At 48.9% G+C, this 24119-nt stretch overlaps 1 protein-coding gene across 3 annotated transcripts in view; it reads right to left on the bottom strand.

The window, feature by feature from the left end:
• FGF12 (fibroblast growth factor 12) overlaps positions 1 to 24119 on the bottom strand; it is a 227566-nt gene that overhangs the window by 120229 nt on the left and 83218 nt on the right. The window contains exon 1 of one of the 3 annotated variants that reach the window (XM_083847785.1): positions 13110 to 13514. The exons of the other annotated variants lie outside the window; for them this stretch is intronic. Within the exon in view, the coding sequence (XP_083703911.1) occupies positions 13110 to 13197 (88 nt within the window). The 5' untranslated portion in view covers positions 13198 to 13514. Of the gene's footprint in view, positions 1 to 13109; positions 13515 to 24119 lie in introns of those variants that run through there. 3 annotated transcript variants of the gene reach the window in all.

Genomic DNA, 24119 nt, shown 5'->3' with positions numbered 1-24119 from the left:
TATGTTTGGAAGGGGCTGGAGCAGCTCTCAGAACGAGGAGGGGAGGTGCTCGAGGGAGCTGTGCTGATGGAGAGGCCGGGGCGTGGGAAGAGCGCTGCTGGGGCCAGCAGAAATGGATGCTCCCCGGCAAAATGTGCTCTGCCCGATTCTTTACAATGTTTTTCCTCATAGCACAATAAACGTGTGTGCTTTGGGATGGATCAGAAGGACTGGGCAGGAAGAAAACAAAAGTTTTGTTTGGCTCGGAGGACTCTTTGGCAGTGGTAACACATTTCTGTAATTAAATCAGTCCCAACCTAGGCCAGGAATGAGCAAGGAGCAGCAAGAAGCAGCTGTCCCACTCGAAGCACGTTAACATCCCAGCATTTCCTAGCTAGCGAAGTGGCCAGGACTGGCACGTCTAACACCTCATCCACAGAGATGGTTTCTTCTCAACAAGGAGAGAGAGTGTGGAGGAGAAGAAAAGAAGGAATCACACTGCTGGTATAATTCCTGACATATGGCTTTATCTGGGTGTTTGCCTTCAGCGCTTCAGTGCCTGCCACATAGCACGGCCCCTCCATCAGGCAGCTGTCGATATGGGAAAATTAAGTTTACCCTTAATGAAAGGCCACAGCCAATAAGCAATCAGGCGGCGTGCTCTCCACCCCGGGATTAATGAGCCAGGGGATGTTTGTCTCCTACAGCGCTGCCAACCGTGGCTCTCCCACCTCTGCACCTAGAGCTCTGAGTCACATCCCACAAGAGGAGAGGCACCGAGCCTTTAGCAGGGACTTATCTGTATCTCCGGATGGAGAACATTTCAGGAGCAATGAATGCAATGTGAACGCCACCAGGAGGGGTGCATATCCCACTGCCTCCATCCCAGCTAAGCGGGGGCAGCTGCCGCTGGGGGCCATATGACCCGTTCCTCTGCCTCCCACCGCACCTTTCCTGCCCCTTCCCCTCCTGACAGCAGCAGCACTTGCGTGGCCCCGTAACGACTCAGCTAGAATTACTGATTTGACTGAAAATTAGCCTTAACAAAAATAATTAAAAAAGAAAAAACGTTAGTTTCCTGCTCTGGCTTGTCACCCAGAGGGAGGGAACAAGAGTACATGCACACAGACCACAGATGTCGGAAGCACTGAGGCCCCGGTACCGTGATCCCATGAGAACAACCTCCAGGTCCATCCAAAAACTGAACATGTCCCACAAATCCCTAACCTGAACCAGGTTTCTCAGCCTCTCTGAAGAGAACGCTCAGGAGGTTCTTCCGTCTTTCCTTTTCAATTTATCACATTTCAGACAAAACAAAAATGCCACCCTGACACCAGTAAATGTCCCCTGCATGCACAGATCTCCTCAGGAGGGAGCAAGAGATTTGACAGATGAGTGTCGTAATCCTTTATGCGTGCCTGGAGAGTGCTTAAATATTACTCTGGCCATTTAAGAATCCATAGACTCCAATGGGATCTGAGTCTCTGAACTGCAAGATCACCCCCTTAGATGAAAGAACCTCTCTTACATCGCGCCAAGTGGACCTGAGAAGGAAGCAGAAGGGAATAATCAGCTCCAGGCTTTCAACAAACGTCTGAAAGTTGAGAGGTAAGAGATGAACGGAGATCAGTAAACATATTACCACGTTAAACTTCCACGGGTAATATTTAGACATCACAGAAGCTGGTGCCTTAAGAAGGAGACAGAGAAAACAGAGCAGAAAAAGAGAGAAATCTCCAAAACTGCTCTCAGATGGCCACTTCCAATGGCAATCATGCTAATTGCACACACGAATTAGGCAAACAATTAGGAATGCATTTTTCAAAATCAAGCCTCATTTGTCTTACTTTTGCAAGAGTTTCCAATCAACAGTTCTTAATTTCAAATACAGAACAGTTTAGTCATCAAAAAGCAAGAGGACGAAGAATACAGGGAACACGACAGGAAAACAATCTCTTCCCCATCTTCCCCACGCTTCTGTAACCAATTCCTTCTGAACATTTCACAGAACGTTTTCTATTGACACAAGCCATAAAACAACTTGGGTTTAATGAACTCCTCTCATCTTAAAAAATCAGAGATAAAAATGTAAATGCACGAAAGAATGTCTCAAGTAACTTTGAAGGGGCTGTTACCCAAGTACAAACACGACTATCTACCATCTGACATCCTGACTGCTACTAACATTCTTTATGGAAATTTAAATTATTGTTCAGAAGCGTAATTTGCCCTTTCATCATTAAAATCACTTACATGTTGTAATTCACCTACCTGGAGCAAGGAAACCACAGTCAGCTTCCCTTCTTTGAATAAGCACAGTTTTAGCAAATCACTTAAGCACGGGCTTAAAATGAACTAGCTGATTGAGGTCACAGCCCACTTCGCCCGTGCACTAGCACACTGCTGCAGGTGATGCAGAGCCGACAAGCAAGCCTCAACCCAAATCCTCTTTTCTATGAAATCTACCTCCTGAAACACTGCCATTAATATTTAGTGCCATGAATGTCTCTGCCTTCGCGCAGAAAAGATAACTGAGCACTTCAAAATGAGTGCTGTTGTGGATTCAGCGTCAGACACCTTCCCTGAGCAAGGCTTTTTTGGAGAGGCGGAAGGGCAAGGCGGTGGGTACCCACACACCCACCACTGCACGACCCCGGCTGCTCGCCGGCCACCTTCTAACCCTGGTCACGCTTAACCCTTGGAAAGCAACGGCCTGCATCTCTTCCTCCGAACCTCCCTGGTAAGCTGCATTCCCACTGAGCCTTAAATACTTTTCTGCGAGAAATGTATAATGCATGGACTTTTAATGGGAGCTTAGTGAATGGCTGGCGTCTCAAACGAGTTTCCAAGCATGAATGAGGAATCGCATCCATACTCTAAAATTCTCAGTGTTTTCTGCTAAATACTTAAAATCCAAACCCATTTCCCCAGTTCCAGTGTCCAGACTTGGAGTAATATCAAACCACTTTGAAATCTAGAGTTCTGCAGTGGCCCGAGCTGGTCCCACAGCCGCCTCACAAAGGGTGTTACTGTCTGTGCTGTACAGACGGGACAGACAGAAGGAGGTGCGCTGCCACCCGGGGTGGTTACACGCAGACACCCACAGCCTAAACGTCAGGCTGAGCGCATCTCCCTGCCTTCCCCAGCACTCCGTGGACACCTCACTGATACAATCAGAGGGCTTTAAGCTTCAGCTCGTCTCACCATGCAGGAGATGCGTGCTGCAGGACCTCGGCTGTGCCCAGACACTCTGGTTGCTCACTCTGGCTGTGGGGGAAGCCCAGGTCGAGATGGGCTGCAGAGATCTGCACCAGGAAGGGCAGGAGGGGCAGCAGCTCCCCGCTGCCTCCCATCAGCTGCTCCTCTGCACCATGGCAGCCCACCCTCACCACAGCTCGCCAGAGAGAAGCACAAGAGGAGGTTTCAGTTCATTTTTCCCCTTTACCTCTGCAATGCTCAAGCTATGGTTTGTGCAAACTGCTGTGCTCCCTCCGTTGCAACAAAGACTTACCAGAACTGGGAATGGTTTAAAGAAAGGTAGCAAAGACACTTCAGACTGCAAGACAGATGGCTCAGGAGGGATATGTCTCAGGTCTATGAAATCACAAGTGCCGGGAGAAGAGGACAGGACCAGTTTTGCACCAGCTCACTCAGTACCTGGTCTCAGGGAGGCGTCAAACCAAGCCAGCAGGAACCATGTGCAAAATGAGGGAAGGGAGAGACGTCTTTGTGCATCAGGTAGTGGAGCTGGGGAAACCGTTTCCACAGGACACTAGGATGTCTAGGATGTTAAAGATGTATGTGAACTCAAGGGGAGCCTGGTCAAGCACATGGAAGAGAAATCCACTGACAATCTCGAAATACACTGAACCATGACTGGCTCAGAAAACTTCCTAAGCTGAAAATAGCAGCTGGGAGAACAGTTGGGGAACATGCCCTATTGCTGTTTTCTCACTTTTTTTTCTATCTGTTTAATGTGAATGGAGAAGGAATACTACTGGGAGAGATGGACACTTCATTCTGGCCTATTTTAATTGCTCTCATGTTTTTCTGTTAATTGATGCTGACTCCATATAGGTTTTTTGCTGGCTTTTTTCAAATGGGCTTCTTTTTTTTTGCCAAATAATGCTTTCCAGCATATATCAAACCCAGTGACGATCTGGTTCTATAACACAACAGTGCTGTGGATAAAGCAAAGCCGAAACAGGGAGTAGGGCATGCTTGCTCCTGGTCTCAAGGCTTAAAGAGAGATTACAGAAGTGCTACAACAGAAGACTGTCCCTTGGCAGTGAGTGGTGCAACGTGCTTATTCAGTAGCAAGCACATCCTTCCAGTGTTTAAACACAGTGATGTTTTACCAGCCAAGTGAACATTCCCATAAATAATAGAGGCGCACTACCTTTCTCTCCTCCCCAGCTCTGCGCTGGTTTCCCCTTCCACAGCCTGGGAGCACAGAAGCAGCGAAGGCTGGTGGCTGAAATTTGCGCCAGGTTGAAATTGGCACCAGATGTGGAGCTCACCCGAGTGAGTAGGGGGCCAGGAGAGAAACAGAGGAGGCACCTCCAGGTGCAAGGGGGTTGTACACAGCCTTCCCTCTTCTGGATGGGAGGCAGACACGCACCTGCCTTTCCAGCATGCTCTGGGCTCAGCATTTCTCTCTCTGTACTTCTATCATCAAAACCGTGTTTCCTGGCCTTCTCCAGGAGGCTGGAGGATCCCTCCCTGGGGGCTTGCCAGCCAGCGTGCTAGACAGGGAAGTGTCAACCCAAAGGGCATGGGCTGTGTGTACAGAGAAGGGAGGCTCTCAGCATCCAGGAATGCCCAACAGGAGTGAAATTAATTCACAGAAGTGTTTCACCAGAAAAGGATGTGCTCCCACTTAACTGTACTTTTTATTCACGCTTGACATGTCATCTGAAGAAATCCCATTGTTCTAACTCACCTTTCCTAACATCAACCAAAGGGGGAAAGAAAAAAAGAAGAAACCACCAACAAGCCAACCCTGAAAAATAAACAACAAGTCATGTCACCTCTTGGGCGAGGTGCTGTGAATGAGCTGCAGGGCAGTAACAGATCTCCCCAGAGATGTTGCAAGATGTGTGTCAGCCATTTACCAGGCTAGGTGGAGGCAGGGAAGGAGCATTTCCCTTGCTGAGCAGCCTGCAAGCAGCTGAGAGACATGAATCCTGTCCCCAGAACTGCCTCTCCAGGTTAAGGGTAAGAACAGGAAAGGATTCATCACACAAACTCCAGCAATTCTGAAGCAGAGGAAAAAGCACACCGAGTTTGTCTTATCCATAAAAGATAAACCCCAGTCATCCGAGAGGAACGCCGGAGCCCAGCAGCAGGAAGTCGAGCCATGCCTGAATATTTATATACAAATTTGTCTGATCAGCCAACCAAATATTCACAAAGATTATACCCTGCTTACACAGAACAAAAATGCCAGGGGAAATCAGCCTTTCAAAAGCAGCGTGTAAGAGTGCCTCCAGCCCTAGCACCACACCGACTGCGATGCTGGGGAGCTGCCTCTAAACTTAGGAAGCAGGTAAGGAAGCACGGTGCGCTGGGACATGGGGGCTGTCCCCAAAACGTCAGGGTCTGCACATGAATTTCACCGCTGCAATTCTGCATAGAGCCAGGCACACTTAAAACACGCTCTGGCTGCTGCTGGATTTTGCTTCTGAAGGATGATGGCCTGCAAGCCCCTGTGAGAGACCAGAGAGTCAGGGCTGCCCACACAGAAAGGAAAAGCTGCTGTCTCCTCCAGCAAAAAAACACCATGGGAGAAGGTAAGCAATGGCAACAGTAAGTCACAGGAATTCAGACAAACACTAACAGCACGTTGGCTGTCTGGTCCCATCGGGCTACCAGTGATTGTTCGGTTTGGTTTGGTTTTCATTTCACACTTCAACAAAAGAGGAAATGCAGAACTTGAGAAGGAATTTGCAACAGAGAGGACTTGGCAGCTCCTTTCCAGCAGTCATTTCTAGATATACCAACACTGAGATGCTTGAGCATCATCACCGTGGGAGTATCAGACACTTCTGGTCCTTCTGCTTTTCCAGTTCAAAAGCTCTGTTTAAGCACGGCCAGCTCCACCCCATGCCCCATAGGGAAGGCTGCTGTAGCCTGTCCCTCCCTTCTTGCACACCTGGGGTCCCCCCAGCACACTCCCCCATCCTGAAATTTCCCTAGACTAAGGCAGAACATTGGGCACTTCTACTCACAAAGACAGCACAACATTTTCAGTCAGATTTTCTAAAGCCAGTTTCATTAAGAGTCCCCCCTTCTCCGTCCCTCTCCCTTGGCGAGAGGGTCCCTCATTCTACCCCCATGTTCGTGTTTCCCTCCCACACTGCCCATGTCTTCCCCACCCAGTGTGCATCCAAATTTTGCGTTCAAAACACTTTTCCATGTTTTTGTATGCCCACACAGACCCATTTTCCTGCTCCTGGACGCTTCCTTTGTATCCTGCCCGGGTGTCCCAGGCACAATTGCCTGGTCCCTGGCACGCCACAGAAGCCTGTTTGAGAAGACAGTGTGGAAGACAGGCTAAAAATTGGGACCAAACTGATTGGATTTGTCATGAAAACAGCACGGGGCAGGGGATTTTCTTGTTCTTTCAAGCCCTTGTCCTGTTTCCAGGAGCACCAGCAATCTCAGCAAGAGGGGACCAGGCCTGCCACCTGGGGATACAGCCTCAGGTCAGACTCCTGACCTGGAACAAACGGGATGCCCCAGCTGCTCCCATGCACTGCTGTCGCTTAAGAAAAAGACTTGCTGGGGAAGTACTGGGGCACATACAAGAACAGAGGGCAGTAACCGTCCATCTCAGCTCTGACGGAGCCAAGCTGCCTCGCCTCGCCGTGCTTGCTGCTGCCCGCCCGTCCCCTCGGTGCACGAGGTAACGCAACGAGGATGGAGCAGCGCGATCGTGGTGCCACGCACGAGTGAGTTTTCAAGTGACCAAACGGCTGTGAATGCACATTAAAGCGGGAAGAGGACACTAATAAGGAAACAATTAATTATTGCATGGGTTGCAGAATGGAATTTTTCCCTCTTATCTGAAACAAACAAAGCTTTGAGGGAATAAATACAACTCCAGAGATAATCCCCAGCTTGGATCCTGGAAGCATTCAGTGCCGAATGTGGAAAACAAAACAATGCTAATGACTCACGCTGGGCCTGTGGGTGGCTCATCACTAAATTAGCAGCAGCTTCCATGCTCCCAGCTGAGCCTGGCGTTGCTGGCTTGCTGTCACAGATCTCCAGGACCGCAATTGAGCACATGCAAATGGGCCCGGCAGCCAATCGCAGCCACAATACTCGAAAGGCACAAACATGCCATTTAGAAAAATGCTTCGCCGTACAAAACATGATTACCTCCTTCCATGCCATTTCAGGCTAAGGGAAGAAACGCTATTTTTATTATTAAATGTTACACATCTCTTTTCTTCCGAGGGGCAGAATCTATTTAGAGGCCTTTTAAGCAAACATCTCTTCATACAATTGAAAGCCCTGTGTACTACCATCTCATAAGCAATCTCATTTCGCTCCCAAAGCCTGCTGAACTGTTGATGATATCTCTACCACCTGGCTTTAAACATCTACGACGAGCAGCAGTTTGACCAGTAAAAAAGGAATAGTTTCCTTCTGGTAAGCAACAGAAAGGGCTGTGCGAAGGGAAGTGAACTGATTTGGGAACAAAATTAAGTAAACGAGCAGCAGGTCGTTCTCACAAACAAAGCCATGGGATTTCAGTTTCTTTAAGGAACAGGGCTTTGCAAACTGTTCGTGAATACCTCCAAAATGGCCAGCAAAAAAAAAACAGAAAATAAGCCTACCACCAGTAATGTCAAATTAGTTGGATAAACAGGAAGAATTTTAGGGGTGATGCCTGTTAGAAAAGGTTGAAAGCCACTCATCTAAAGCAATGACTCTGCTAAGCACATGATCACCTTAAAATGGGATTAGGTGCATGCGTAGAGTTAAAAGTGCACTTAAACAGTTCGCTGAACTGAGACCCAGGTCCGGAAAAACTCCTTGGTCTTGGAGCGGACGTGACCTCATGATCTTCACACAGCTCTTATGTTGAAAGCTTCTGCTCTGAAAGTCAGCCGCTTTAAGCATCTGCTTATGAACGTGGATTATTTTGTTACTTTCACATTGGAAAAACATTAACACAGAAGACAGAACTGTGTGTATGCAGTTATTCAGGAAAACCAATGGAAAAGTAGGAAAAATCCTTCACAAAATTCTTGGTTAACATTTCCCACATGGACTTAAAGTTTACAGCGTGTTACAATTGCCCGTAGTGTTTAAACTCCGCCCTTGGTTTAGCTTGGGAGGTGGAGAGAGTGAAACTTCCCTCCTTTGCAAAACCCTGTAAAACTCCCGCTGACAAGTGCCACAAACCAGCCAACCTCTGCTTCAGATTGCCTCTCATCCTGATTCCAGCTGCTTAAGGAAGCTCAGATGAAGCTTACTTTGCCTGCAGCTGTTCGTTCACCAGAAGAAAAGCATTTCACGAATATTCAGTATCAGTGGTGCTCTAGTAGGACCCAGAGAAGTTTCAGACCCAGAAGACCCGCTGAAGACCTGCCAGTTCCAGGCTCCCAGCTCTGGAGCCCAGCCACCTGGCTGCCAGCCACGCACCTCACACCCAGGAAGCCTCCAGCCCCCCATTTGAAGATTTCTGAAAAATTTTATCACAAAGTGAACCATAAAGCCCTGCATGAAATTGAAGACTTTCCTTCACATAGCTACACTTACCTGGCTGTGAACACTTAGAAAAAGTTATACGTATAATCTTTAAAATCATTGTAAATCTCCGAACTTCTGCATGATAGAAGCCAAGCTATTTCACCAAATAAGAACTCTATCAAAGCCATCACTTCTAGCTCAGACAGGCCAGAGGTACCCCAGCACCACAGCTTCCAGGAGAGATACTCAGCATATGTCTACACGGGAAGGTTACTTCAGAATAAAGGAAAGCGGGGATTTAAAATGCTATAGCTATTCTTGAATAATACCCTAGAGGAGTGCTCCTATTACAAAATAAAAAAGAATTTTCATAGTTTTGCTTAATTCATCTCCCAGATGAATTAAACTAAATCAGACAAAGGTATTATTTCAGCTAGCGTATGAGTGTCAACAACAGGAATTACCCTGCAACAGCACATGCACTTAATTTCCACTGGTCAGTACACATTAGTTTCCCAAAGACACACAACGGGATGGGGGAGCCTGAGCAGAATGCACGCAGGGACGCTGACACACTTTGAACAGCGGCAGGTAAGGGAGCTGGCGCAGGAATGAAACGATGCCGATAACCCCCAGTGCAACGGCATCGCTTCTCAGCCCCGTGACCAGCTCCTGCCTCCAGCTCACTATTACTTCCACTAACGAAGCTGAGGGCACAGTGTATGTCCTACACCTAACTTGCTGTCTACCTGAATAAACAGCAGTGGGAAAAATTTCCAGAACTGGCGTACATAAGTGTACACAAATGCACAGATCACTGCACAAGCCAAGCAAGGAATGCCAAGCAAAACAAGGCACATCGGTTTTGCTTGTAAGCCAAACGTTAATCTTGAATATGCAATTTTACATCTTATGTGTGTGAGTCCATTTGCACCTGCAAGTGCAGGCACATTATGGCAGTGCCCCAAATAGTCTCAGGACAAATGCAGAGATGTGTACGGAGAGTAACAGACAGGCTAATAGCAGAGCCACAATCTGACCTTGCCTACCTAGACAGAATGCTCATTGCTATTGCCCCAAATATCAGGCTTAGTGTTGTGATGCATGGAGAAATATAAAGACACTCTGTGCCAGACAGCATTTTAATCTGCCATAAAGCCAGCATCAATCAGCACATTTCCAGGAGCATCTCCAAATTTTACCAGTGTTAGAGTCCCAGTGAGGCCAAGTTCAGGGGTTACTTTCAATATGATCTTAATTTCTACTGAAGGCATTGATTTGCAGAAAAGGGATTTAAACCGAGAGGTACTTTTTACCCAGAGGTTTGAAAATAGATCAGTCTCTGGACACAGCCAGGCCTCTACTACTAAAAACAAGGCTGAAAACGTTGCTGCTAGATGCGTTCATTCTGGTTGATGAGACAACGTGAGAAATATCTGTGGTTTTAGCAATAATGCACCCAGAGGGGAGTCTACACAGGAGCCTAGGGCAGAACAGGCAAGAGACAGAACCCCATGAACAGCCAAATACTAAGTCTTACAGACGAAGACTAAAATACTCACCAGCAGAAGTTTTCATGCTCCTACTAGTGTAGTTAGTACATGCTTTTTTTACATCAAGTCCCTGCAAACCAGGTACTGGCCATCTGCAATGTTTTTTCATAACTACAGTGACAGTTATATCTCTAATTCAATGGTCATCAGATGTTTATCTCACCCTTCGCATTGTAGCAATCTATTTCATTATTTTGACTTCGAAGCTAAAAGCAAAAGTGATTCTGGCAAACCGCACATCCCAAGCAAATGGGGAAATTTATTAGCAGAGAAAATAAATTAACCAAGAAATAAAGATTCAACAAAATTAATTATGATATCATCCAGAAGGGAAATAACTCTGCACGTGCAATACAATCAGTCAGCTCACGAGTTGTGAAACTGAGATAACAAGTGATGTGCATGGAAGATGAGACAGGACATCGCTGTGCCAAAATACTTGCAAAGAAATCCACAAGGGATTAGGAATAAATCTCTTGTTCTGTACTGCTATGAATTACTTGCACTGTCGTGGTACCTTAGGGACCCATTAAACCACATTTTGCAAGGTGCTGCTCCAACAACCAGAGAAGTCTGCCCCTGCACAGACTGAGACAAGTGGCAGCAGACCTCAGAAGCGAAGCATACAAAAACAGCAGCCTAGAGATAGCTAAGAGTGGAGGTGGGGTGTCTTAGCATAGTGGTAACAAAAATCTCGCTAAGATTTCTGCTAGCATCACAACAGAGCTGCACAGCACTCTACAACCACCTTCAGTGTTTTGCTGTTTTTCTTTGAAGTATTATGCCTTAGTTTCTGTCAGTCAGGAGTGGTCTAGGGCTCTGAGTCAGCACCACACACAAGTATGAATCTGACTTTAAGCACGCGTTTATATCCTTATGACTTGTTTTCATGAAAGAAAACGTAGGTAGGAGGAGGCTGAAGGTCTTGATCAATCTGTTGGGTAACCTTAGTGCACAAAAGGCCAAACAGTTTGGCATAACCACCCGGCTATCAGTACAACTGCTCAGACAAGATGATCAAGGGCATGGAAGTAGCTCACAGCACTTCATGCCATTGCTGCTCTAGTCTGTGATTCCATGGTCCTTCCTCTCCTGTAATTTATCATTCTTATGTTGGTTGATATCTCTGACGGGTGTAGTCCCACTAGGCACAATGCCACACGTTTAAGGGCTGTTGCAGGAGTATGTACCTATTTCCTGAGGCATGCTGACTCTGTGAAGCAGTAGCAAGGAGATCTCTCCTCCAGCAGGCCCAGCCAGTGACCTCATCGTAAGCAGCAGCTTTCTTCCTTCCCCCCCCCCCATTTTCATATTTTTTAAAAACGTAAAGTCCAACCCCAATGGAAGGGGGAACAAATGCAGCCAGGAAGAGGAAACATATTTGAGCAGCCTGATCCAAAGCAACACGGCACACCTGGAGCGGTCTGTTGGTGGCCTTGTGGTGGTTCGGGCCTAGTACCCAGAGAACAAGGCCAGCTGGGTGTAGTGACTGGAGAGCGTTGCCATGGGCTTTTATAGGCCTCTTTATAGCACAGCATCATGAAACACAGACTATACAACGTCCAGTATCACCCAAAGCAGAAGAAATGAGGAAAGATTCAGTCACCGCATATCCATCAATCACATCTTAGGACGGGATCCATCAGAAAAGCCAAACCAGCTCAACAGGGTAACCGTCAGGGCACCACATCCAGCTCCTGGTGTACTGAAGTTAGAGGCTACCACAAATGCTAGGCCAGAAGGGAATCGAGGCTACCTCAGCAACAGCTCCCCAAACACCGCCCGTCTCTTCGATGAGTAACAGCGAGTGCTTACGCGGGAGGTGTGGAAAATTCTCTCTCACGAGACTAAGATCTCTCATAAGGAAACAACATAAGCATTAAAAAATGATACTATAAAGACATCCTTGTAAGCATCCGGTACCCAAAGATTGCAATGGTCAGGGTTCAATAGGCAGATCTAGCAGAAAGCCAACTAGGCACTAAAACCCAGTCAAGCTCAAAGCAGCAGGCTCAGTGCTATAACTTCTACAAATCTTAAATAATAATAATAACAACACGGAGTTTCTTTCCATTACTGTTTACCCGGTGTTGTAGAAAGGGAAAGTCAGACTCTTGAAACACGCACAGCACAAAGGAAGCTGCAGAGACACCACTTAAAGGACTTCAGTAGGATCACCCTAAAACTCGGGAGCAGTACCACACCAAACCAAGGCGCTTGTATACTTAGTCCCCTCTTCAAACACCACTTAGTTACAGCTCAGGATCAAGCACATCTTCCAGCCCTTCACCCCACTGTGCCCCCATCCTCGTGCAGTGCTCCTTCCTCGACAGGCTGGGAGCCCCCCACCCCCCATCGGAAGCAGCCAGGGGTTCCCTGTGCTCCCAGGGGCATCCCCACTCAAGACGTTCACCACCCTCCATGCAAACATTGGTACTGCAAACAAAGGGTACGGGGAGACCTCACAGCGTGCCCAGCCCCAAACCTGAGTCTTGTGGGGCTGTGGGCACCCTGAGGAAGCTCACCCCTAAACTGAGCAGGGGTTAACGCCTAGGGTGGGGAGTTCCCGATGGGGTGGGGGACACACATATGAGGGCTGCTCATGAGGAGAGGGTTCTGCGGGGGGAAATGAGACCCGTGGGGGGGCTGCCGGTGGGATGGGGGATCCAGGTCAGGAGGGGAACGCGGGGGAGGCAGCGGGGTGGGAAAGGGGCCGAAGCTTTGGGGTCAGCACCTCGGACAGAGCCCGGGCACCTGTGGGAGAAGGAGGAGGAGGAGGAGGAGGAGGAAGGGGAAACGGGGCCAGCCCAGGCCGAGCGGCGCCCGGGCTGGGAGCCGAGGGCGGCGGGGACAAGGACGCGCGCTCCCCACCTGGGCTGTTGCTGGATCTCAGGCGCCTTCCACAGAGACACTGCAGCATATGCGAGCCTTTCTCCAGGAGAAGCCCGAGAATCCTCATGGATTTCACTTTGTGGCGCCCTCCCGCTGCTCGGAAAAGGGACCGGCCCCGCAGCGGCCGGCTCTCAGCGGCGGGGCGCCGGGAGCCCCCCTCGGCCCCAAACTTCCCGGCCCATCGCCGCGGCCCCGCCGCGCCCGGGCTCCGGGGGAGGATGAGGAGGGGGATGAGGAGGGGGACGAAGGGGGGGGCCCGCCGCCACTTCTCGGGACTTCTCCGCCGGGGAAGGGCAGGCTGTGCCGGGAAGGGGGTCGGGCTAGCTGGAAGGACGTCAAGCCCTAGAAACGCGAGCGGCCGGCTCCCAGCCCTGCCCCCTGCCGGCACGGCCCCCGCCGGGACCCCCCCTTCCCCTCCTGCCCTCCCCTGCTCCCTGCCGAAGTCGCCCGGGACCCGCCCGGGAACGGGGGGCGCCCCCCGGCCCTGCCGGCAGCGGGGCTGCGCCGGGAGCCCCCGAGCTGGGCTCGGGCAGCGCCGGGCCGGGGCTCCCCGCTCGGCCCCGAGCACGGGACCCGCACCGTGGCTGGGCCGGGCCCAGGACACACCTCTCGGCTTCGGGCACCACTAGCAGCCGTGCCTGCAGGCAGGGCTGGGCCTGCCTCCTTTCGCTTACGGGTCCTTGTTTCCACTTCTGGAGCCTTTTTTCCCCACTTACAGATCCTCGCTTCCACTTACAGATCCTACAGCGACAGCGCGGGGCTGAGGGCACTCTGCCCAATCTCAACGTTTGGTCTCTTTTCTCTATTTTTAACCCATCACAGCTCGATTTACTCCAAGCTCAGTTTCTGAGCTGCACAGACCAAGGCTGTACCCGGGCACAGGCAGGCACCTGGGGGAAGATGCTCTCTGGAGAGCTGTCTGATTTATTTATGAAACTACTCAGTGCAAAACCCACCCCACACAGCCTGCATGGGAAGCATCCTCCATGGAAAGGGGAAACAGTACACAACAACCTCTGCCATGAACTCTTCCACCTGAATACATCGCAATTCAAAAAAAAAAAAAAAACCAACAAAAAAAAACACTGAAGTTTTTCTGGGGGCTGCACTTAGGACATAACACTCTTTGTGCACGTGGGGACAGAGGCTGTGTTGTTAACCCATGGCAGGATGCCCCTCAAAACAAAAAGTGAGGCACAGTCAGCACCTGGGCTGCAGCACTGGGAATCCCACTAAGTTGGAAAAGTAAAAGATATAAAACACATGGAGATCAGAGTACCAAGGCACATGAACCAGTCCCAGGGATAGCAAGATAAACATTGTTCTACTGGGAGAGGCTATTGAGAATTTGTGGCAAAACCAGTGTTTGTGAGAGCACCACAGTCTTTCATGCCCTTAGTAAACACCCCCACAGTTTCAGTTTTCCTCTAGAATATGAAGAAAACAAGACAAAAAATGAAAATGCTAAATGTTTCATGAAATGGAAGCTCTTATTTTCCAGTCCGTCCTACTTAGTACACCGAAAACAGTACTTAGCTAGAAGCAGAGCCAGTAACATAGAGCTCAGCACCATTAAAAGGATGCAAAGTAGCACAGATTCCAGGGATTAGTTATTAATAAACAATATTACACAGGACCTGGCAAACTTACCAAGTCACAGAATAAAGCCAAAGAGAACCACCCTTCTCTCTGCACGTCCCCACTTACCCGGGATCTTTGTTCCAGCCGAAACCCTTAGCAATGCCTGCTTTACAGCATTGGGAGAGCACTGTCAGGGCCTAGCAGGGCTGACACCAAACTGAGATTGCAGCTGTTACCTCTCCCCACCACCCATGGCTTTCATTTCTCTGCTGTACCTGATCAGTGAGGAAAATTGTAGCCCCTCTGAAACAAGGCCAGAAGCAGCTTGCACAGTGAAGCCCTAAATCACAACCGGTGGTTCTCGGGTACTTCTGTAATAGCACAAAAAGCAACAGCCCTGTCTCTGCAAGTGCCCCAGCAGTGTGTTTGAGACGAGAACAATTCTGGATCTGGCAGATCAAGGACAGCACAGCGAGATCTGAAGTCAAGGTGCCCTCCTTGCTTAGCAGCCAGGGAGGAGCTAAGGGAGGGGGCTCTGATTTAGAGATGCCAACGCTGAAGTGCAGTGCTGGGTACCAGGAGAGAGGTGCATTGAGGTGTTATCTATGTTAAGGCAGCATAGGAAGAGGTAGGTGCTATCACTCGGACATGCAAAGATGTGTATTAGACAAGCTACAGAAGTCTGTAAGAAGAACAAATTAGAATGCAACAGGCAGCTGAAGTTTGAGACCTCTGTTCATTAAAATAACACTTCTTGGAAAAACTACTCAGAAAAGTCTGCAAAACTACCAACAAAATAACCCCCATTTCCTTGAGGGGTTTCCATCATCATCCAGCCAGGATGATGAGCCAGGCTTGATAGGTTCTGATCTGCCAGCACCTGTGCATGAGGCAGGCTCCAAAGGGGTCAGATCCTGACTTACAACAGCAAAGGGGAGCAGAATCAAACTGGTGAAAAGAGCGAGCAAGTGTTCCTTGACATTTCTAAAGGAGGGGCACGAGGACAGCAACAAGCACACGTTCTTTCAAACTGAGTAAGTAGGTTTAAGTAAGCTTAAACAGCAAAATGGAAGCATAAAAAAGGCAAAGGATGATTCTTTAGGAACCGTGATGCATGACTCAAATGTGTACATGCCACAAAACACTCAGTAATACCATGTACCCAATTAGGTAAGTGTTCTCCCAGTAAACAAAGCTTATGGAACTTGGAAAGACAAAGGGAGCTGACATAAATCAAGATATTGCTAGATAAGTTAACTCATTTTAATCCAAAACCAAAGCAAACCAAAATAAAATTTATTTCTCTGCAAAAGGCCAGCATATGTTCAGACAGTTTTTTTAGTGGGACGTAAATCTTGCTAAGGCTCCACTGACAGACTTTATTACTAAATAATAATGCAAATAACGTATAAAAAGTTACTGTGAAAATGTTACAGATATTTAAGTTTTGCCAGGTAGAAGCTGGGTATTAGAAAGAATAGAGTTCTTCAATAAAAGCGGAGATCGCATTTGCTGAAACATAACGAAAGCTGGGAAAGACTCACTGAGGTCAGAAGACAGTTGCAGGGAACACAGTGTCATGTGTGTTTCTCCCTTATTAAATTAAAATGCCATTGGCCTTCTGAAGCACAGAACAGAAACGAGAATATGTTTGGGATTATGGAATTTAAATTAATACCTTCTACTAAAAAGAGGAATACACTGTGCTCCGATCAGAGAAAAATAAGGTGATTTAGCAGACAAGGCTCTTTGCTAGGTATTAAAATAGCATAATGTGCAGGAGTTTATCAGTTAGTAAAGCCCCAAAAAGAAAGTCAACAAAAGCTCAGACGAGACTAGGCAGGAAATGCAATCCCCTTGTACTCACAGAAAGGCAGGTGCTGATCTTTCAAGGTGCTGGGTGGGTCCCTTCTGCTTCTGTTTTTACCTATATTGACTACCTGCAGGCCTTTGAACACCATGACTGGTTCGCAGATAAACAGCCTGCACAAGTAGGTCATTTTTGCGAGTCTTTGCCCTCATTATATTTCCTGGCCAAGTGCGGGTGGATGTGGTGAGAAATGGTCCATGAGCCCTGGCAGCTTTGTTCAGGCTGGCACCAATACAGCCCTCAGACCTTGCCCCCATTTGTAAACCTACACGTCTCCCTGGGAGCACCTGGGGCTCATTTCCCGACCGTCACCCCATAGATCCATCTGTGATCATTTGGTGTATTTTCCTCAGCGAAGACGTAACTGCTTCTTCTCAGCATCTTTCTTTGCAGGAGCCATTTGAGCAAAACCTGCTCAGGAACAGGCTAAAAAATTACATCCCTTTACAGTGCAAGCGCTTATCCTGCTGTCATCATGGTGCTCTGAGTATTCCTGCTGTCCTTTGTCCCTCCTTCGTGAGGCAGAGCACTAGCACAAGAGCTGTGCTTGCTGTAGAGCCATGCTAACCACACACAGCTTCTTCTCACCCAGCTTCACCGAGGTGCAGAGCACACATCCCAGAGCTGGTGGGGAACTGCAGCAAAAGTTCAGGGGTTTACTGAAGGCCACAGGACGATTTGTGTAAGGAAGGAATCTCCTGTCATTGCTCGGTCTGGTGATTCAGTGAGCCTCTTCCTGACCAGTGCCCATTATAAGGCAAAGATGGCAGCTATTCTGCTGGAAACTACCAGGGAAAAAGTATATCACACACACACCTTCTGACAGCAAATGGAAGATGAGAAAAAAAAAAGACAGCTTGATTTCATACATCTGATGAGAAAGACCAATTTCTTAGTTGCCTTTCCGTGCTCAGAAAGCAAAGCTCACATGAACGCACGTGAACAACCCACTTACTCCAGCTGCTGGTGGGGAGACTTGCCTGATAAAACCTCAGCCTTCTCTCAGCTCGCCAAAGCAGATTCAGGTAAATAAAGATGTCCCATAGGCTTAATCATTTAATAGGTTTAATAGGTTTATCCTCAGACATACAAAAAGCTCAACGTAGTATTTGCGTTTCCAGACATTAGAAAGAAATTTAGTGTTGTATGTATCAAATATCTTGAATTGGAGTTAGTGAAAAGTGGTTGTTTGGGATATTTTTCAGCACAGGGACGCTTCCTCAGAAACTGGAACTTTTAAGACTTCTCCAGACATATTTTGGTAGTAGTGCCACTGGCTTGGAACAGATGCTCTGGAAAACAGAGCAAGAAAGGGGCAGCCATACATTGTTCTGTCCACCCACTGCCAGTGCCCCGCAGCTCTGCGATTTCCTCATCCACGGGATGTCTCACAATGCATTTAAAAACCCTTGATCGATTTCTCCGCAACAAATTTTTATAATTGGTTTTTGAAGCCAGTAATACTGCTGGTCTCCTCCCTGTCTTTTGGCAAGAAGTTCTACAGGTTAATCATGCACCGGGAGAAGCTTTCATTAGTTTAAAACCACTTCTCGGAAGCTCCATTTAATGCTCACCTTAGTAGTTATACTGTGAAATGGTAATTTCATGTTCTCCATGACAGTCATGGCTTTAGACGCCTCCGCCGTATTTCCCTTCTCAATTGTTTCATTTCTGAAGACGCTGAAAATGCCTAATCTGTCTCATCTCTCCCCGGGCAGCAGCTATTCCATATGCTCTGCTGACCTTGTCACTGTTCCCTGCATCTTTTCTGGTTCTGTTCCTTTTTATTTATTGTTTGCTTGAGAAGGATAACTAGAGCTGTACGCAGTATTCGAGGTGCGAGCGTACCAGGGATGTCTACTGCAGTGCAATGAGAGCTCCCATTTGCTCCGTACCTTTCCCAGTAATTTCTGCTTGCTTCTGCTGAGCTAGCACTTTCAGACAGATCCACAGCATCTCTGAGGTCTTCTACCAAAGAGGAAACGGCCCCAGTAGCAACCCCTACCATTAATGACCATGAATAGATGTGTTTCATCCATGGGTGCATTACCCTGCACCCCTCGCTTTATACTGCTGTTAGCTCGCCAGACACTCCGTATCAGGAGATCCTTCTACAACTCTTTCCTGCTCAGTTCTGCTTTCCTTTCTCCAAGTGATTTTGTTCTGCTTGGCAAACTGTCTCCTCTCCATCCCCTTGCTCTTCAAGACCAGTTAGGACCACGCTGGACCGCAGATGTCTCTTCCTCCTCTGATAGTTTCCCCACTCATGAGACCTGACCTGTTTTCTTTGAAGGAACCCCTCAGTGGGGGGAACATCTTCAAAATACAAGTTCATGACTTCAGCTGGATCACCTTTACCCAGATGAGAGAACTCAGAAGGCAGGATCCCCCCAGCCCTTCCCTAGCCGATCACACCTGACTGCCAGACCCCCATGGGGAGAGGGGTTCCAATGTCTTGCAGGTAGCTGAAGTCCAGCACAAGCCCCAGACATTGACACATTGTCCTTCACACCTGGGAGTGGCAGAAGCACCTTCCAGAGTTGCCAGCTCTGCTCGCTGCTCCCCATCCGACCAGTCTCTCCAGCCTCTCACAAGGGAAAAGCGAGCAGGAAGGCAGGAGATCTCCCCGTCTGCTGATCCCTCCAGGCTCGGAGATCATGCGAGAGAAAAGCAGATTAAAGAGCCATAATACAGTCAGCGCTGGGAAGTTCTGACCCACGGTGCCCCGGTAATTGAGGTTATTAATCCAGAACAGGCAGCAACAGCTTTGCCTGAGACATGACCCATGCTTAGAGGGCAACAGCTCACCGCTGTGCCAAGGGGCCTGGAGGTGGGTGAGCTCCCCAGCCAGCAGGCCTTGGGGCATCTCGTCTCCTGCGCCTTCAGCAGGTGGCTTCTGATATGAAGCCAACACTGGAACTTGTACTTCAATGCTGGTGCATCTTCTATGTTCAACCAGGATATGCTCTTGGTTCATCCCCGACCTATTACATGACATGTGAGCAACTGGCAGGCCCCTTTCCTCATTTAAGAGTGCACAGCTAATCCATCCGTCTCACAGGGAAACGCTGGGAGGCTTAATAACGGAGATTTTCTGAGGACAAGTGTGGCAGACCACCTCTACAGGGAGCCAGCTCCCCCTGCCACTGCTGCTGTTGGAGTGCCCCTGGGGTCAGGCATTACGAGCGGGCCCATCTGCCTGCTTCCAGTGACACTCAGAGCCTGGTGCTGTCGCCCAGCTCTGAAGTTGTTTATTCAGGCACACCGACAGAAGACACGTAACGCAGTCTCATCTAGACAAGCAAGTACTTGCCCAACTCCCCGCCTTGGGAGCAATAGTACAAGAAACGCTTTCTGCTCCAGTTCACAGCTCCTTAGTCCACAGCAAAGTTGCTACCAGGACACATCTGCTCGGGCCCTCACTCAGTAGCTGGCCATCACAACTAAAGACACATTTGAAACCCTGATTGCACTGGCAAGACCCCTCCTCTGGAGCCCACGGCTCCCAGTTCCTCCAGTGCAGCATTGCTACAGCTGGGGGGGCTTTGCCAGACCCACGCACAGGTTGTCCCTGCTGGTCCTCACGGCAAAGAAATGACAGAAGCTGGGCATTAAATAATAATATTACAGAGGAGTTATAATGTGCCTATACGCGTACTGGAAAGTTCATGTATCAAGAGAATTGAAGACTGGATTTACGAGACCTTTAGAAAAGCCAACCTTGAAAATCCTGGCTTCTTAGGATAGGGCTTCCCACCGCGTACATTTTTTCCATGAACTTGGTTTACAGGATTTTGTGTCTGGGAAAGTTCTTTTCAGAAAACATCTCTCATGTAGTGTCATCCTTATCAGAGAATAAGAGAGAGAAAGAAAGATCCTCAGAACCTCCTCTCTCAGGGACCACCACTGCTTTTGTTTGGGGCAGATGCTCCAGAGAGGTCCAAAAATCAACACTCACTTTTCTTTAAAATGACATTTTCTAAATTATTTTAACTTTGCTGAAATACTTTGGTTGACAACATGATGAAAAATAAAGTCTCAAGGAGAGACTTTGACCTTATTAAAACAAAACGTTCCCACAAGTTTCTCACACAACATTTGACAAGCATGCGGGAACGAGGAGAGTTTGGGCTGCTCATGGTTTCAGGACAAAGAGTCGATATTAGCCACCTCTGACACTGCCAGCCACGAGGCAGAGACATCTCCTCCATCCTCTGCTGTGGCGATAGAAACAAAGCCAAGTAACACCTTTGGGGTTCTTCCCTGCCTTTGACTCAGGTCTTTTAAGGTTCCTGTTGTTAGCGTTTCTCTGCAGCCATTAGAACCAGAAAATAACTAACTATGTCAGGTTGCGATTCTTACGTAACGGCTTGGGGATTTAAGAAAGGCCCCAAATCTGCTGAAAGTTAGCAACACTGCTTCGCAATAATCATGCCAGTGACAGGTAACATCGCCAGCTCCCAGGGATGGGAACCACTGCTGCCTTGTGACATGCTCAGTAATGGCCTTGCCCTGCTGCTGAGGCTCAGGCTGATTATCAGCCCCTGGGAAGCCCTGCTCCCCTATGGCAAGGTAAAAATCCTTCTTTCCTCAGCAGCTGGAGATATCGGACCTCCAGCCAGCCCTGCGTTAGCCTTGTGCCTGCCTATACCAGAAAAGCCACAGACATCGTCCAAACAAGTGCCACGCGATGGCAGTACTACATTTTAGGAATCCTGTCCAGTGCTTTGCAACCCTGAGCTGAGGAAGCCCCTGCAGAATCAAAAGCCACAAGTGCAGACCTCAGTCACCCCGAGTCCTCAGTGCTGCCCAGCCCCACACACCATTTCTTGCCGGGAGCGAGGGGCTCCACAGCCATCGCTCCCCGTTCCCAGAGCTGCGGCCTACACATTCAGTAGCATAAATGAGAAGAAACGTACGGTGAAAGCAAAAATGCTCCAAGCATGCTCTCACATCACACGTAAACCCCTGGACCACTGCCAAATGATTTCCTTGCAGCTAGCCTTAAGCACCTGCTTAACCCCCAGCAGAGAGGCAACCTGAACTATGCAGTAAAGTGGTTCACACAAACCCTCCGTACATATTACACACAACAGGAAATGTGGAGGAAGCCACAAGGGCTCCCTTTGCTCTACCTGCTTATTTGGAAGGCCATCCCCATGTCCAAATCCCAACACAGAGGTTTGACTCCCTTTCTCCGCCACTTCGGTTCCTTCGCTGCTCCCCAGACTCCCATAGGAGACCTCCATCCACCCCGCACCTCTCTTCTCACCCCGCTGCGGAGCACAGATCTAGCAGGGTGCCAGCTCAGTGCTCCCGGCTGTGGAGCAATCACTGCACTTCTCCACGAGGTCCTCATGGGGCTGACTTGGGGCTCCTGTGCCAGGGAGAGAAGCAATGGCTGCTTCATGAGGAAAACAGACACACAGCGGGGAATGTCCTGCCCAAGCCACAGCTCCTGCTGCTTCCCTGTCCCCGCTTGTCCTTTCTCAAGGCCCACTGGAGCAGCTTGTTGTGAAAGACTAATGTAGAAGACCAGCTTAGCTCTTCATTTCCCAGGACGGCAGAGCCAGGAGCTCCTGAGTACACGTGATATTTGAGGGTGTGAGGAATGGAAAGGTCGGCTCCCAGGTGGCTTTCCTTTCCTTTCCCCTGCTGAGTTACAGCAGGGGTCACAGCCACATCATCTGCTTTTTATTCCCTTGTGCTCAGTGTCAAGCCATAACACAACCATAAGCAACCCAGCATCGCTCAGCAGCGTACAGAAGTGCTCTGGTCCAGCTCTGCATGGCCGGATGGCACAGCACACAGTGCTGCAGGGAAGGGAAGACACTGATACTGAGAGATCAGGCTCCCCGTTTTATTTGCTTCACTTCTTCTGCAGCGAGCGGCAGCGAGGCATGGCAGAGAAGAGCTGTGCTCCTCTCCCTGCTCCCTCAGCCACCCTCCCGGTCACAGCGAGAGCTGTCAGACAGGACCACAAGCGTCCAAGAAGGTTAGTGCCAACGGCACTCTGTGCAGGGCAAAGAGGGTGAAAGGAGAAGGATCCTTTCAGGATGATGCTCTCGTGGGACAGACTGCCCAAGGGACCTTTTGAAGCTACTAAACAGGGGTCTGAGCCTTCGACCTGCTGCACCCCTGCCTCCTGGCGAAGCATCTCCAGGCTCAGAGACAGGAGGGCACCAGAGCTGCCTCTTTGCCCTCTCATCTGAACCAAAAGAAGAGGGGACATTTCTCAGCAGAGATGCCAGCTTTACTTGCACACCATCAGGGAAGCGCCGGGTAATGGGCCTACATTAAGACAGAGTAAATTAATAATCAAGAGCAATCTCTGAGCTGACGTCTGCTCCAGCCTGTGGGACAGCCTCTGAGCAGCTAAAACTAGAGCAGGCCCATTCCTGGGGAACAAGTCACTGGGAAAGCACTGGTCTGTCGGGGATGGAGACAGCCTTGCTTGGAAAATCTCATTTTAAAATTTCTTCCTTCTATTCCTGCCGTCTTGCTTCCTCACATAGGTCCTCACCTTGTAGAAACTGTTGGCTCATGCCTGTGGTACCCAAGATTTCTTCCTTAGCGTCGCTCCCACTGAGGGATGTTTAACGTGGGATTCTTGCTGAGGCCAGTTAGCATTTCTCTCAGGGGTGCTCACACCGACTTAGGATCGATGAAGATGGGCACATGCTGGCTTGGCCAGTATAAGTGATGCTGTTTATAAAACTACACGGAGTACTTTCCCAGAGCTTAATAATTGCACGGAGATGGGCCCTTCACTGCTGGCAGCAGCAGGGGTCACTGCAGCGTGTGGTAAGTGGGAGAACTCAACTAAAAATAAAAAGCTAAGGGGAGAAAAAACAACAAGCTGAACATCTTGTGACAAGTCACCCCAGAAGCCCTGTCAGTCTGCCAGGGTTGCACTACCTGGGAACTTGGAGGGAGGCAAAGCCATCCACTGTCTGATGCTCAAGAGCTCTTTAGCCCATTCCAGCTTCAGCTGCTTTCCGTTGCTGGCTGCTTTTAACCTAGTTTTCCTCTTCCAGAACTCTTATTTCTGGCTGCAGCCTTCATTAGCAGAGACATGTTCCCCATTCTGTTCCTTCCAGAGATGTAGGCTACATCCCCAAAGTGCCTTTTGGGAAAGTCAGCCGAGGGTGCAGTGCCCTGGAAAACAGGGAGGAGCGGAGCTTCAGGGGTGCGTTTCCCTCCCAGTTCTCAGGAGCGAAACCCAGCTGGTGAAGCTTTTGGATGGGAGTGCTCTTTCCTAACCATTGCCAGCTTTATTTCCAAATGTGATGGAAAGGCTGTTAAGGACAGAGACCTCTTTCCCTTTTCATCATCTGTTTTCTTTTCCTTTTGGTAGGTGATGCAACGCTTTCTCTGTTTTTTTTGTTGTTGTTGTTTGTGTTTATTTTTAAATCTCCATTTCTGATGCCCTCTTATACAAGGAGCTGGGGAAGAGCTCCCATTTTGCACAAAATGGATGTCCATTGTCAGTGCATGGCAACGCAAAGGCTTCCAGGAACCTCAGTGATCACAGCTGA

Source organism: Anser anser (assembly GCF_964211835.1).
Source record: "Anser anser genome assembly, chromosome: 9".
In the NCBI taxonomy this organism is placed as follows: domain Eukaryota; kingdom Metazoa; phylum Chordata; class Aves; order Anseriformes; family Anatidae; genus Anser; species Anser anser.
This window is presented reverse-complemented; position numbering and strand designations above follow the sequence as displayed.